Source organism: Diadema antillarum, unplaced genomic scaffold (assembly GCF_040938485.1).
Source record: "Diadema antillarum isolate AM-2024a unplaced genomic scaffold, OU_Dant_1.0 seq00001176_RagTag, whole genome shotgun sequence".
Classification (NCBI taxonomy): Eukaryota; Metazoa; Echinodermata; class Echinoidea; order Diadematoida; family Diadematidae; genus Diadema; species Diadema antillarum.
In genome coordinates this window covers 356,416-372,825 of record NW_027271979.1, presented here as the reverse complement: position 1 = coordinate 372,825, position 16,410 = coordinate 356,416, and the positions used below count along the sequence as shown (strand labels likewise).

General features: G+C 37.7%; 1 protein-coding gene across 1 annotated transcript; it reads left to right on the top strand.

Moving 5' to 3' along the window:
- Positions 1 to 5,345: 5,345 nt before the first annotated feature.
- On the top strand, positions 5,346 to 16,082 carry LOC139744438 (charged multivesicular body protein 3-like). The gene is made up of 6 exons (XM_071654874.1): positions 5,346 to 5,465; positions 8,470 to 8,530; positions 9,885 to 10,064; positions 11,385 to 11,506; positions 13,152 to 13,260; positions 15,598 to 16,082. Exons 1-6 carry the CDS (start codon positions 5,421 to 5,423, stop codon positions 15,741 to 15,743), a joined length of 663 nt encoding a protein of 220 aa, XP_071510975.1. The 5' UTR covers positions 5,346 to 5,420; the 3' UTR covers positions 15,744 to 16,082.
- Positions 16,083 to 16,410: the final 328 nt, after the last annotated feature.

Genomic DNA, 16,410 nt, shown 5'->3' with positions numbered 1-16,410 from the left:
TTCCGGGTACATGGTAAACCAATGTTATACCCGTCTTCTAGATCTTTTATTTATTTATTTTGTTTCCTAAATGCCTCCATTTGCTTCTGCATTTTTAAGACCATTTGTAGGGTTGCTCTTCTGATGGAAGAAACTTTGTGCAGATGTGCTCAAGAAAATAATCTTGAAAGTTATTTCCCATGGTAAAATGTTGGTGTAAGGGATTTTTGTTTTTAATGAAAGCAGCGCCCTCACCCTCTCCTCTTTATTTCTTTCTTTTTTTTCTAATTTGTGTGTATATTTTGGGGATAGGGACTTTGTAGACGGTAAATATCAAGCAGTCCAGGGTAAAATACTCGACATGGAGAGAGTTCAGTGCCACAGGAATTAGTCTGTGTTTAAATACTATGTGCAGAATAAAATGTTACTCTCTTGGCAAGAAGTAAAGTCTGGTGCCAATCATTGCCATTCTGTCATGATCGGGAAGGAGAGGCTAAGCCAAGTTACGTCCCTGCATGGTTCCTAGTCCATGCTTACATGTTTGAGTGTTCTATGTATCTTTCCTCTAAAGTTGTTCAGGGCATTGAATATGTTATGAGTCTGGAGATGAACGTTGAACGTTGATTGAGACTTCTTTCTTTGGACAAAATGTGTTTGATTACATGAGATTTGATTGGTATGCATTCCACATAGCCATGCACCAAAGCTGTGTCTCCACTGTCTTTTAATGTGCAGTGATGTAAAGATGGGTGCTGTTATGTAAGAGGGTAGTCGTGATGTAAGAAGGGTGTCACAATCGGTCTTGACTTCTTACGGGCCATTGGCATGCAGAGTGTTCATGCTGCTTTAAACAAGCGTGACCCTCTCAAGAGTGATTCTGTGTCTCTAAACCAGGGTAGTACAGCGGGACAACAATATATTGTCAACCAGTAATGAGAAGCCATGATGAATGCGTCCAGTGCAGATCAGTTGACAAGACATCTCACTCAATGAGACAACAAAATGATGCTCACTTCTCTGACAAAGACGGGAGATAGATGCTCAATTTTCTGATGCCAATTACAATGTGATGTCTCTGAAGTATGTCTATGTTGTTCAGTTTTTTAAGTTATTATTGTATGTAATGACACTGATGATTTTTTTCTTTTTTTTATTCACAGGTACTGTCATATTTATTAAGTTTATTCCAGAATTTCATGCAGAATTACACCCAGTAGTATATGCACACACATGCACACACACAGAAAATGCTTTGGCAAAATTGTTATGATTTGATGTGACAAGTTCAGTTATTTAAGGAACGGACTAAAGACAAAGATTTGTGCTTCTGTCTCACGATTATTCGATGTGTGGATATGTTATTTCATTGCTAATGTGACACAGTCTAGTGTTGCAGTCATACGCTGAGTGATAGGATAGTAATTTGGGAAATGAAGGTGTAGAATTTGTTATATGGTTGAGAGGGAATGAGTCCAAGGTACTTCCAGGGGAATCGTCTTTTGCAAATTGTACCTGTGAGCTTAATGCATTCTGTGATATCATGTTTTCTTATGATAAATGATGGCATAGTTACAAAACTTTTTTTTCTTTTTTTTTTTTCTTTAAAAGCGCAATCTTTGAATATTTTTATACATCTTTTTTACCATCTTCATTTATTGAGGATTGTGAACTCCATATAAAGAAGTGCCATAAAGTTGTGTAAGTGTGTGTTAAACAGTCATTACATTGATTATATTGTATTGATACATGTAGTGAGGATCACTTGGAACCCCATGAATATTTGGGTCAAAAGACTTGCTAGGTTGATCCAACTTGAAAAACTTTCCTCTTTACTCAAAATAAAAAGAAAAAATGCACAATTTTCCCTCTAGATAATTATGTTTCTGATAAGTCTTGATGTGTTCTTCATTTGAGGAATGATAATGGATAAATTTTGGTGAAATTGAGTGCACTCTGAACAAGACTGTTTGTTTTTTTGTTTTTTTGTTTTTTTGAAGAAACGTAACACTCTTGCCCAATTCCTGTGGATTGGTACAGACCTTACAGCTAATGCAAGAACAATAGTAGCAACCTGTTGTAATCCGTCATATTTACATCATCATGACGACCAGATTGCTGACTGATAAATGTTGTTTGAATTAAGGTTTTTCTCCCATTCTGAATCCTTAAAAAAGGAAATGATATGTTTGGGTGTTAATGATTCCATGACAGCGTGCTAACAAATGCAAAAAGTTTGTGCTCAATCTTCTCTTCAGATTTGCTCGTCATTTTAATGCCTTGTTACCAATATATAGTATGTTAACTTGTCTTTCTGAATCTGGATGAAGTTTGATGCCCCCTTGTGTGGACTCTTGAAAATGATTTGATGTAATTCAGGATCATTAGCCAGAAATTCTGAGGCTAAGGTTGTGGGAATTTCAATCAAACTAGTAGCTAGCCTCAACAGTGATAAAGTGCTGTTTAGAATACTTGGGGGGGAATTACAACTTGTACACAGAGACGTGAGATCCCCAATGAATTCCAATTTTCTGTGTTGTACTCATCCATGCTGAAAGGGCTGTCACGGAGGGCTGACTATAAGTGGTTAGCAGTTGCTGAAAACTAGGTTGACCACAGTTATATGTTAATGGCATTGTAAGTTATGTATCCCTTGACAAAACTTGGGCAGAGCAGTTGCCAGTCATGTTTCTTTGTACATGTATGCGATGCCGTTTCGAAATTACATCAAATATGAGCCATGCATTGGCACACAACTAAATCCTGTTTGTATTTGCATCTGGCATTGCTCGAGCTGCATAGGAAAGAGGGAACACTAAAGGACCATTCTTTCTTGCATTTATGATAAAATCTTCCTGCATCTATGGTATGGCAAAGATGGGTCAGAACTCTTCTCATGTGAAATATGTCTCATGTTCAGACTATGTGACGAGGTCTGTTTGGCCTGTAAAGCACAGTGTGCTCCAGGGGGCACATGTAAAACCTGTCTAAAATGCAAGTGACAGAAATAAAAGAAGCAAGGAGACTCAGTGGACTCTGGAACCGGACATTGTCTTACTGTGGTGCTCATTTGTTTCATTGCTGATCGAAATACCTTCGTATTTAGTTATATTGAATTTATTTAAATACATTTGTATTACACACATATATTGATCTCATGTAGTTGGTATAGGGTACCTGTTTTAATGGAAACAGGAAAAACCTTTTTATCGACATCTATTAAGGTAGACAAAGGGTTTGCAGAAAAAGTTTTTTTTTCTTCTGTCACACCAGTGAAAAGACTGGTACTATGTTGTGAATACAAAATGGCAGTTTCTGTTGTGTCTGCGTGTTTGTGTGTTTGTGTGTGTGCATATTGTGAGTGTGTGTGTGCATGTTGTTAGTGAGTGTGTGAATGTGTGTGTGTGTTTGCTTAGCTCATGATTTTGATCGTGATTGATTTTGATGTTTGGATTTATCGAGTTCAGTCAGGTGGACATAGTTTATGTAGGATGTCTTGTTTGGGGCATTTTGAGACATAATTCACCTAATTTGTGCCAAGTTCTGCTCTTAATTCTCATATATTGTGAAAAAAAAAAAAGATGGAGATGAAAATATTGAAATCAAATTTTGGTACTGCATGCATAGTGTCTTGTCACATTGTGCAAAGAATACAGAGGAGGGCTAGATCAGAGGGTGCTTTTCAGAGGCTTTTCTCTAGCCCTCAGGTGGCAAATAGCATCTATTCACCAATATGTTGTTGCACCTTGAGCCCGATACACTGCTGTCGAAAGCCCCACACAGTACTCAAATCATTGGATGGATAGGGTAGGCCTATATCCAGTGATTACAGTACTTTGGCAAATTTTGTACACCAGCAAAAGTGATGGTGATTGCAATACTTGGGCCATTGTGGCTCTGAATCAACCGTAGGGATTTATTTAGCATCACTGGCAATCAAGGGTTATGATCTGATGGTGTCCAAGCATGCAGGGTTCGCCACGTACTGTCTGATCAGTGGATGTCCGACAAATGCAAGACTCTGGGACTGCGCTTCTTAAAACAGAACGCCGGCAAGAAAAGGTAGGGGCGGAACTAGAGATAACGATATACACTTTATAGTACAGTAATTGTATGAAGATATGGAATTGAAATTTGAAGCAATAAAAAGGAGACATAAACATAAAACTTGCAATGAGCATTTCCAAAGGCACTATACTTGTGTGCCACTGAGTAATAGCACCATTTGCATGATTTTGTGAAGTGGGGATGAAGTTTAATACATACAAAAATTCATGTTTCGTTAGTATTGCTGAAATTCAGGGGGTTTCATGTTTATTATGTTGTTTTTTAGATAAACAATTACAGCAAAGTACTGGGATGGTTCTGAACACAGTCCATATACAGTACGGTATAACCAAAAAATCAAATTCTCTCGCATGTCTAAAGAAAAAAAAAGATGAATATTGTCCAAAACAAACACCATACATGGTACCTGATAAGCATCACTCTGCAATGGTTGCAAGTAAATTAATTATATGAGAAAAGAGGTACAAGGAAAAAGTTATGATTCGTAAAGGCAATTAAGAACATTTTCTTCAACTGAAAAGGCAGACTGATGTCTTAGATGTAGAGTTTTAAGTTGAACTATATGACAAGTCAATGTGATATGGTTTTTTTTTCCCACATTTCACACAATCAATGTGAACATAAGTTGTAAATATCCAGGGTAAACAAGCAATAACACTATATAAAAACAAAAAGCCTTGTATTATTGGTACAAAAGAAAATGTTTAAACCCACTTTTTTAATCATCACTGCACAAATGTCATCAATTATTATTACTACCTTGTACATCATTGGCATCCTTCATGATAGTAATGAATGATTCAAATGATGATAATGATAATGGTAATGATATATGACCATGTGATTATTATACTTATCACTAATATACTATTATTATCAGTAGGTAGTAGGCCTATAGTAGTAGTATTTTGAATGTCAAGCACATCTTCAGTACTTTTGGTAGGTCTTGACCTTTGCTTCTCATAATTATAAAGCCATTAGTTTTACCGTGGTACCCAAAAAAACCCAAAAACAATAAGAGTTAAGACGCTCAGGATAGGTGGTTGTGACACTGAATTTTGAACAAGAATTAAGTGAAAATGCCGTGTACCATGCGCCGCACCCTTGCGTGTGTAGTCAGTCCACCAATGACATCATCCCTTTTCATGTAAATTACAGAGTTGATAAAGGTAACCTGCACCACCTAATGAATCAGAATGCTGAAGTTAGCGTTCATTGTTGTGGAGTGAAGTTTCAATGGTTGTGACGCGAGCGCGAGTGCGATAAATTGTTGGCTAAGTTCAATATTCCAAAGAAGAGTAACATAACACAAGCTACGGCCTACGCTCATCGCGCGTATCCGAGACTCCTGGGAATAGTCTTTGTAGGAACAGATCATGGGATTATTTGGTAAAGAACCGAAAAAAGACCCAAAAGAACAGGTAATGTTTATACGCCATCTTTTTCCATATTGAAAGATGATATTGTGTGCATTGTAGGGCGCTACGAAATGCTAATTATGCTGTAGTCCCATGTGCTGAATTTGATGTAATTTAACACTGGTTAGGTCTAACTGGTTACAGAGACTCACACACCTAATTTAATTGACTAACAAGTTAGAATCTATTTTAAATTACTGGCTCAGCATCAGCAACACGTCATAGATTTTCCTACACGCTACTCGACTCTAGACTACTCTAGAATCTAAATTCTGAGTCCTTCCTAGAACCTAGAACGAGAACTAACAACAATTATTTTGATTTTGGGCGAGGGGAGGCTCTCGCCTTTCCTTGTGAATGCTAGATTAGTAGAAAGATGCTGAAAATGCATGTAACGGTAGAATCTAGTAGATTTCTAGTCTAGACAATCTAGACTATTTAACACTGCACTGGATCTGGAAACTCTACAGTTAGATAGATTCTACTCTGGAGTAGGGTAAGGGCACCAGTATTCGGTCAGCCCCCGCCCCGGTATTCGGTCACTTATCACTAGCCACCAGCCAGTAAGTTCAACTATCACAACACACGCAAATCACACTAATTCACATACTTGCACACTCATTCACAACAGGAAACTCCCTTTGTCCCCTCCAGAAATCCGTCCAAAATCCCAAATTTTACCGTCAAAAGTGCAGAATCGGCGCTAGTTTCCAAAAGTGCGCGCGGATAAGGCCCAGTTTTAACAGAACGGGTCGCCGAAAAAGCGCTAAAAATCGAGAAATCCGCCGTTCTCTCGCGGGATTTTTTGCTTATCGCAAGCTTGGAGTGTAATGGTATCCTCAAAAACGCAAAAGAAAAACAAAATTTCCGTACATGCCGATAAAGTGTCCCAATGTACAATTGTACAAGGGTTGAATGCAAGTGCCGAGGCCCCAGTATTCGGTCACCAACGGTCGCCGCAACGTCCCCGATGCAATTTTGCGCCAACAAGGTAGCGCGCGCGCGCGTTTTTCAGCTGCCTTGAACATGCATTGACTCTGCACGCGCATATCGCGAGACCGAATACTGGAGCCGGTGACCGTATACTGGGGAATTTTCAAGGTGATATATTTTGCGATTTTGTGAAATTCTGTGTGATATTTAACAAAATGAAAATGGAGATTAAAGAAATTTGATATATTTCACATACATTGATGTAGATATGATGTATGTATGTATTATTTTAGTTTGAAAAATATTGCAAAAAAGCTTAAGTGACCGAATACTGGGGATGTTACCCTACATCCGCGAAAGAGTGAGTGAGTTGTTTTGAGGGGCGACACAGCACAGAAAGTCGACGTACCAGATATCAACCCTTCCCGTCAACTGATTTGATTAAAAAGTGGTTAGAAATGAATAAGCTAAAATTGAATTTATTTGGATTTGAATGAATTCATTTCTTGTGATTTTGATGGAGTTTGGGTTTGCAGAATGTGAGATATTGACATGATACAAAGGAACATTTACAAGCAGGAGTGCTTACTGTAAAACAATATTTTCGCTGCATGAAATTTTTGTGAATTTATAGAGCTGACGGCCTTATTTGCAGCATGAAATTTTCGTGAGTTGCGTCTTATTCAATGCATAGTGTAGACAAGAACTTTCGCATGAATTTTTAATTTCGCGAATTTTGACTCATGTGAAATTCACGAAATTAAACTGCACATGAACATTCCTCGTTTTACAGTATATGCTTTTGCAATACTTTTATTATCTGCCTATAAACATTAGAAAGGGTGTTCTACATAATTAAGCGCTGATAGCAGTAGATTTAGACTAGAGCTCTAGAGAGGCCTAGAAAATCTACCTGCATATTAAACACAGGACTCTCAATAATTTCCTTCCATACACAGTCTGCTTTACAAATGTCACGATGATGATCATGGTGATGATGATGATGATGATGATACAGTTTTGCGTCTAGATGTTGTGATTAGTTGTAGTGAAGTAGGCACCCTAGACTAGGTATAAGGTACACAATTGTAGTTGAGTGAAGCCAGTGCCTTAACCCTGAATAGGAGGGGGGGGGGAACCCCCTCTACGTTTCACGCTTCATAATTCTGTAACGCAAGAAAACCTTGTCATGGGGCTTCTTTACTTTCTTTGTTCAAGTCTTCCACATCTTTTGAGATCAAATTTGCAATGTCTGTGCATACTTTTATGAAGCCATACCTATTACATATCTGCATATCACCCCAATTTTGTGATTTTGTGTACATTTCTAATGGAAAACAGTGTTCTGTCATGAAACTCATAGAGCCCTGATTGTTTTTAATATTGATCACTTTGATTGATTAATTTTGTGCTAATTCTCATATGGTTGAAAAGTGGTCAGGGACAATTTCCAATAAAAAACAAAACAAAACAAAAGTCAAAAAGCAAGGAAGTACATAAGAAATTCCAAAAACAGTAAAATACATCAGAATTTAAATTGCTTTTGGAAGTTTTTATGATTTACAATAAATTATTATTGAATATGTTAAAACAGATGTATATAAACCAAAAAAGTAGACTCTGATTAGGGTTGATTTGAGCTTCGACGCCAAAAGTCAGATTAACGAAGAGATACCGATTACAATTATTGATCCCAACATTGGATGTTGGCATCAAACCACCACGAAGTCCACGGGAATTGCGCAACAAAACAAAAGTGATGGCACATACAACATTGTATGTATAGTTAAAGGTCAAATATTAAAAGATGTAGTCATGACTGTTTAAGTGTACATTTTATAATTGCAGTGTTTGCATCAGCTGGCCTGTAGTATTACATAACAAGTCTCAGTTATACTGATGTAACAGTATTGGTAGTCTTTTTATTTACACATACAGGTACATGATTTTACATGAATCTGCCATTCATTATTTAAAAAAAAACAACCTGTGAGTGTAGAGAAAATTTGCTTACTTAAGGAAATATGTTTAGAGTATTCATGTACATAAAGTGCTTCCTGTTTGATTCATCCAGGTAAGAGAATGGACCACAGCTCTTCGGAAAGAGGGTCGACAATTAGACAGGCAAATACGTTGTAAGTATGAAAACTACAAATAGTCATCAATATGCAAGTATTGCATTTGAAAATATGTATTTATTAAAGAAAATACCACATGCCAAGCATGGAAGAGTATAGGCATATGATATGATTTTTTTTGTCAATTATCATAATCATCAGTGTTTTTTGTGTGTGTGTGTGTGTGTGTGTGTAAAAAAGAAAAAAAAAATCTTAAAGATGAAGCGCACCAGGCATGCACCCCCTTTGATTTTTTTTTCTTTATTTGATAAAAGCATAAAATTTGCATGATAACAGGGGACATTGTACCTAATGCTTTTTTGGTGTGTCTTTTCTTTTCTTTCTTTCTTTTTTTGCCTGTCAGGTGATGAAACCCAGAAGTGGCGTGAAAGAATGTGAAAATTTGGCACTTAAGCTCTTTATTTATTTATTTTTTGTTTTTGTTTGTCAGCTACAAATAACCCTGGAAGTGGTACAAGAAAATTCCTATTAAAGGACAAGTTCACCTTTATAAACATAAGGATTGAGAGAATGTAGCAATATTAGTAGAACACATCATTGAAAGTTTGAGGAAAATCAGACAATCCATTCAAAAGTTATGAATTTTTAAAATTTTTGTGCAGCAACCGCTGGATGAGAAGACTACTGCAGTGTATGAATAACTTGCGTACAACAATATAAGGAAAATATAAAGAAAATTTCACAAAATTCCAACTTTTGAAAAAAGTACATGTACACATTCCCCTGACTCGTTACCGACAAATGTTATGGGCAATATTATTCCCCCTGCCTTTAGAAAGAGGCAAGTCAAGAGCTCTTTTATTATGCGAAAAAAGTGAAAATATGTTTAATTTTCTTTATACTGTTGTACGCATATGACTCACAAGCTGTAGTAGTCTCCTCATCCAGCGGTTCCAACACAAAAATTTTAAAAATTCATAACTTTTGCATCGATTGTCCAATTTTTCTCAAACTTTCACTGATCTGTTCTACTAATATTGTTGCATTCTCTCAATCCTTATGTTTATGAAGGTGAACTTGTCCTTTAAGGCCCCCCCTTTTTTTTTTTTTTGCTTGTCAGCTGATGAAACCCGGAAGTCACTCCCTTGTTTGTTTTGCGCCCCCCTTTTTAGAATTCCTGGATCCGCCCCTGATAGTGTGAATCTACCGAAATGTGTGTGTAATGTGTTGTTCATTGCATCATTCAATATTCGTGGCCTGTCAGTCTGTGGTCGGAAAAAGGCATGTTAACAGTTGTAAACGACATGTTTCTCTCCTGCTGTGTGTGACAAATATTGTGCAAACCTTTCTCCCTCATTTACTTCACCGTGCAAACCCTCAAACAACGAATATTATGCTTTTTGTCCTGCAGCTATTGAGACGGCTGAAATGAAAGTCAAGAGGTCGATCAAAGATGCAGCCAAAAAGAATCAAATGGATGTTTGCAAGATCCTGGCAAAGGAGCTCATTCAGTCCAAGAAGGCCAAGAACCGTATTTACAGCTCCAAAGCTCAGCTGAACTCAGTCGGCATGCAGATGAAGAACCAGTTGTGTAAGTCATGCATACAGTTGTAGACAACCAAGTCAGCTGAAATTTTCGCGCATTATGCGCAACCAGAAACTAGCACAAAAATAAAAGCATGCATATATTTTTGCTTGCCATATGTTCCATTAGATAATGTCTTGATTCCGCAGAATTAAAAGTGCGCGAAACTCTTCTCACCCCGCTGAGCACGAAAACTTAGTCCCATGAAAATATCCACTTTTACAGTAATCTGAACATATTTTAATCAGCCAACTTCCACCTCAAAGGCCACACTTCAAACCGCTACAACAGTGTATTGGGGTTTTAACTCACTGGCTGCAGAGGTGGACTATCTGAAGAGATGTTTGTATCTGCTGTTGCAATGTCTATGTACATGAAACATTGCACAGAAGCTAGCTAGCAGTGCTATGAGTATCAAACTGCATGTAGCTTCCAACTAATTTCCAACTAAAGTTGATAAATATTGTCTCCCAAACTAGCAATCCAAGTCTCGTGTGACAGTATTCTGTTATGTTCCAGACAATGAGATCAGTTTTCTGATTTCTTTTTTTTTTTTCTATTTGTATGTCACTTTGTTGTGTTAGTTTTTCTTTCTTTTTTAATTCATATTTTCATTTCCAGTTTCAAGGTTTATACTGGGCTGATTGAGTAGATTTTGACACAAGATTGTACCCATGCTATGCCTGAAAATATGCTCGCTCTCATTATCAAAATGTGTCATATGATATTTGATATATGATCATTCCGCAATCACATTACCCTCGGTCACACTGCGTGAAACTGTGCATAGTTTGCTTCCAGATATCTTCCAGAAGTTTTAGCATGCGGTCACATTACAGACAAAATTTTGCTAAACTGATGATTGCTCTGGTTCTATTATCACTTTTATTGAACTTTGAATCAAGGAACATGGCTAAATTTATATATTTCTGCCTACCACTCTCGAAGTGCATAATTCAAACTCTCAAATTTGTTTCTTTCCAGAATGCATAGCAGATGGATATTTAGAAGTCTTTGGTGGTCATGGGTTCATGGACAGGCACTATACTGAAAGAAAAATTTGGTGAAATTTTGATGATGATGATGATGATATGAAAAATTAATATAGTGCCTTTGAGAATACTGTTTTGATGCACTTTGCAGCTCAAGATATATGTTGATGAATGAAAACCCGAAGAACATTAAAGATCAACAAGAAAAATAAACATTAGTGAATGACCAGGTGAAGTCATCCATGACTTGTATTCATCAAAACTGTTCTTCAAATGGTTGTGTCTTGATTTTCTTTTTGAAAGTGGTGAATTTTGTGGTGGTTTCTTGTTTCAGCCTTACTGAGAGTGAGTGGGGCACTTGAGCGGAGTACGGTGGTAATGAAGGCAATGCAGGCACTAGTCAAGGTTCCAGAGATTCAGTCCACAATGATGGAGTTATCGAAAGAAATGACAAAGGTGAGATGTGGACAGTAACTCACATTGGTAATTGAAACCAAATCTGTCAAAGAATATTGATTCATTATATTTGCAAATACATAATACATGTATATATTGGACCAAAGAACCCAACATTGTGTTTAAGGATATGTATGGTGTGGTGTCCTGTCTATGTTTCAAGTTAGTGTCACAAAGAATATGTACATCTTTATGAGAAATTGTGAAATTATCATCATCGCACATGCAAATAATAAAAGGAATATAAAGTCAAAAATTCCTCTTACACTGGATTATTCAAAGTTGCTCAGAACACCATGCTGGCACATGACTAAACAGCGTATTGAAGTGGTGGTAAAGTCCAAATTATTTGTCCTATTTTGCTCAAATGTCGATAATCTATCATGTAAGTTTCATTGGCACCATGTAAGATAGATTTCATGTCGAGTTACAGGGAAACCTTGAAATGTCCTCATTGTATCAGGTATCTTGTTATATCAGGGATAAAATCAAAAGAATATTAGTCAAAATAGGAAATTTGAATTATATTTTTTTTATTATGTATTTTACATGTGCTGCAATCGGTAATGCTTTCTCGTACTATTAACACGTATATTTGTAGTCTCGTTCTATACCTCGTTTTGTTTTGTTTGTTTTGCTTCATGTGGTGTTATTTGTTTTGTCCTCTGTCTTAGAATGTTTTATTCTCTCCATGTTCCCTTGATGTTATCGGTAATTTTTGTAAATTTTAATTTTGTGCTTGTTTTAATATGTTTTATTCTCTCTGAGCTCCTTTTATCATTTGGTATTTCAATGTTTAAATTGCAACATGTGTATGATATGTTTTCAAGGGTACATTCTTTTTTAACAAGCCTCTGGCTTTCTCAGAATTGTACCTGCTTCATTTTGTAAACATTTTATATCCAAACGATTTTTATTACTGAATAAATGTATGAATTGAATTGAATTGAATATTAAAGGAACGGGACCTGCAGAATTATCTTATATAATGTCAGATATCTCACTATATCAGACCTTGTTTTAACAAGGTTCCACTGTACAATACAGTAGGACCTTGATTATCTGGCCATCGATTATCTGGATTCAATGTTATCCGGACATCTACTAGCTGACATGTGTTCATGTATTTTCAGTGTCAAATCTTACTCAAAACAAACACGTTCAACCATTATTGTCTGAATGCATGACAGGACATATTTCAATCGTCGCAGTGAATCGTAACTTTTCAGTCAGTTTGTCAGACGATATGTCGATGATTGGTGCCGCGCTTGTCACTGTCACTGAATGCACAGCAGTGGCCACAGTACATTACAGTGGCAGTATTCGACGAGTGGCGATATCGATCTCATTTTCAATGTCAATCAGACAAACAATACATGAATGGACATGAAGGGATGGTTTACTTATATTTTGTTTTATTTCCACATCATTATCATATGAAGTATGAAACATTACCATGCCATGCAGATAATCATGATATTGGTAATAACATGTGTATACCCCTAGCATGATAGGCTGGAAAGTGCTGTATGTGAGCATATCACTCTTATCCGGCCAAATTGATTATCCGGAGGCCCGCCGGTCCCAACGTGGCCGGATAATCGAGGTCCTACTGCATATTAATGTCATGTTCCCATCTCTTCAGGCTGGTATCATTGAGGAGATGATGGAGGATACATTCGAGTCGCTGGATGATGTGGAGGAAGAGGCTACCCAGGAGGAAATTGACAAGATTTTGTTTGAGGTGACTGCAGGTGAGTGAATCAATACAAAAAGGGGCTCTTCCCAAATGAGAAGCTAGTTTTCAGTTGTGTAACTATCATCAAACAGTTTGTTTGGTAGATTGGTATAACAATCAGTGTGTATTCATGTCTTTGGAGATTATAGTGAAGTGGTGTAGATTTGAGTTTTCAGCCTGAGTTTGAATGTATTCAACTTTGCTAGAGATGATATTTTATCTGTCGAGGGTGTTCTTTTTAGATCACTCTAGCTTACCTGTAGATAACATTCGCAGTGAATGAAGTAGCTTGTGTTGTGATTCAATCTTACAAAAAGGGGGGGGGGAGGGGTTTACATACTCCTTACAAGAACAAATGTGACCCGCCACAACAAAAGGATCCAAAAGTCGCTGATGGCTGAGCTGAGAAAATCAAGTTTGAAGTCAGATCATCAAAATCGGTCAAAACCATCAAATTTCTGTTGTTGGCATAATTTTGTAGTCTAATGTTTTGTCTATCATCTGCCAAAGTTTTGAAGTTAAATGATCAAAGGAAAGGCAAGAAAACAGCATTTTCCTGGGCCATGATTTTCTGACTTTCAACGGAACAGTAACGTGTCCGAAGAGATTTAGCGCCGCAGGTAGACTCCGCCCCTAGCAACGAGGGACTGATCTTATTGGTCAGTGCGTGGCATCCTGGTTACTGATTGGTTGTGCGTAGACCGCTGGTGCTAAGCTTGAATGAATATCATGGAGGTTGCTATGAGTGGACCTTCTATTGTTAAGAGGTGTGAAAACTGGAATACCTCCCATTGATCACGATTGCGTCGCAAGAAAACTTTGAAGGCGGTTTTCTCAAAACGCTGATTTCCTAGACCACTCAACATGGGCTCATAAAATCATCAATACGTGTATCTCTGTAACCAAATACTTCTATGAGTTGTGTTATGTATGAAATTGAGGCGGAAGAGTGAGGGAATAATGTCGTGTCATTTTCAGAAAATTGACCTCCCTCGACTTTCGGATCCTTTTGTTGTAGTGGGTCACAAATCTGAACATGATGTGCTGTAGGTAGTATTGTGTATATGTATGACAGGTTGCATGAAGTATGTTTCTAGCTTTTGTCCACAAGTGCACTCAAATCACAACGAAGATCGAAGGGGGATAGAATCTATTTTTTCTTGAAGTTACTGGAATGAATGAATTGGTGAAGATCAATGAGGGTGCCTCAAGGCAGATGCCCAAATGCATTATGTCAATAAGAGCAATAAAATCTGGTTTCCGCCAACAGAATGCAAAGAGAAAGAGGTGGCACACTGTTTTGATCATGTGAACAAGAAAAGATGAAGCAAACATGGTGTGAATGTAAACACATGAAGTTTCTTACAGAAAAGAGAAATTCAAGGTGTGATTATTATATGGGTTATGTAATGGAGGTGTGTTCAAGCAAGGAGGTTGAAGAGATGGAGTAACAACAGAGTTATTCCCTTTGATCTATGTTCGATGCTGCCGCTCAAAAATATTTGAAGCATGTGCCAAACAGGATCTGCCGCGCCGATACGAAGACAATTGACTCGTGTCTCATTGCATAATCACCAGCCACTTTCAAAGGAAGATATGACTTTGTGATGGTAATTACTTTTCGTTATCCCTTCTTATGAAAGCTAGGTGGTACAGACACGAGGATGCGCGAACAGAAATTGAGGAAAAAATGCTGAAATGAAAATGAAAATTACTCGACTGGGCATACGTGGGCACTAATCTGATATATCTATCAATAAAGAATTATACGTGAAGATTAGTACTTGTTAGTTTCATTTGGGGAAATTAAGTCAAAAAGTGATAACACCAGCTTTCCAGGATGGTACAGTTTTAAAAATTTTCATATAATACAGCTCTGATTTACACTTTTGCGCAAATTTCTGAACAGAATTGACTTTTGTTTTACATGCTTTCTTAAGTGAAATTTCATTTCATTTAATAGATAGATAAGCAAAATATGGCCAACATTATGATAACGTTCAAAATGAATCTTCAGATTGCTCAGCAAGACGGCGGCTTGGAACATCGATCATCGAAGGCACAAGTGCACCTGTGGAATTCTTTTGTACATCAATAGAAATCTGACAACTGTTTCAATAAATTACAGCCAGTTGGAACTCCATGTATAAAACCTCCTTGGTTCAAGTAGATAAGATGCTGCGTGTGAGAGTGTGTTCTTTTGTGGAGCGAGGACAGTAGAAGTTTATCTTCAAGATTCAAAGACCAGCTCTACGGCAGTGAGTCAGCCAACTTCAAGTTGCACATTGATGCCATGATAGTGACTTCAGTGACAAGTAATCACGAGACATGTCTTTCATTTTTCTCACCATAGGGAAACTCTCTGCAGCGCCCTCTGTCAGCGATGAGGTGCCAGGCGGAGCAGAAGCAGCAGCGGCTGGCCCCGAGAGTGAGGAGGAAGAGGAGGCGGAGGGAGACCTCCAGGAGATGCAGGCCAGACTGGAGGCTCTCAGGAGCTAGTGATAAGGAAGTCATCAAGCCTGGGTCAAAGACTAGCTTACAAAGCGCTTCTTTCTATCACAAGCCAGGGATGTACATCTGTGTCAGCTTGGGATGGAAGACTATCAGACAAAGAATTTAAACGAAAAAAAAGACCATGATGTTGATCTTAGTGTGCCTGGAGAAAAGACTAGCTACAAGTAGTAAAAACGAAAGAAACGGAAAAACCTCAAGAGCCATTGATGTCGATCTCCTTGAACCTAGGTGAGGACGAGCAGACAGAGATCCTTCAGAATATATGACATGTAAGTCTGGTTGTTGACTGAGTGTATCAGTCACTGGTCCTAACAACCTGGCATTTCATAGACACACACACACACACACACACACACACACACACACACACACACACACACACACACACACACACACAGAAATGCATCTCACCTGGTATTGAAAAAAAAAAAATGAGGATAAGATTATAGAGGTGCAAATATGTATTCTAAAACGAATGTCCTACACCTCAAGCATGGCATCTTGATGCAGTCGCTGTGCGATGCTATGATGTACATGCGTCATATGTAGGATGTTGCTTGACCCTCCTGATGCAATCTGTATGAAGGGAGAACAGATCATCAGGTATGTCGTAGAATGTCAATGAATTCTTTACATACTGCATCTCAATGTA

Bases quoted from the DNA above. Each gene is read 5' to 3' on its own strand.
- LOC139744438 (XM_071654874.1), top strand. From the start codon at position 5,421: ATGGGATTATTTGGTAAAGAACCGAAAAAAGACCCAAAAGAACAG. The intron at 11,507-13,151 runs GTGAGATGTGGA...CCATCTCTTCAG, and splicing joins TATCGAAAGAAATGACAAAG to GCTGGTATCATTGAGGAGAT. The intron at 13,261-15,597 runs GTGAGTGAATCA...TTCTCACCATAG, and splicing joins TTTGTTTGAGGTGACTGCAG to GGAAACTCTCTGCAGCGCCC.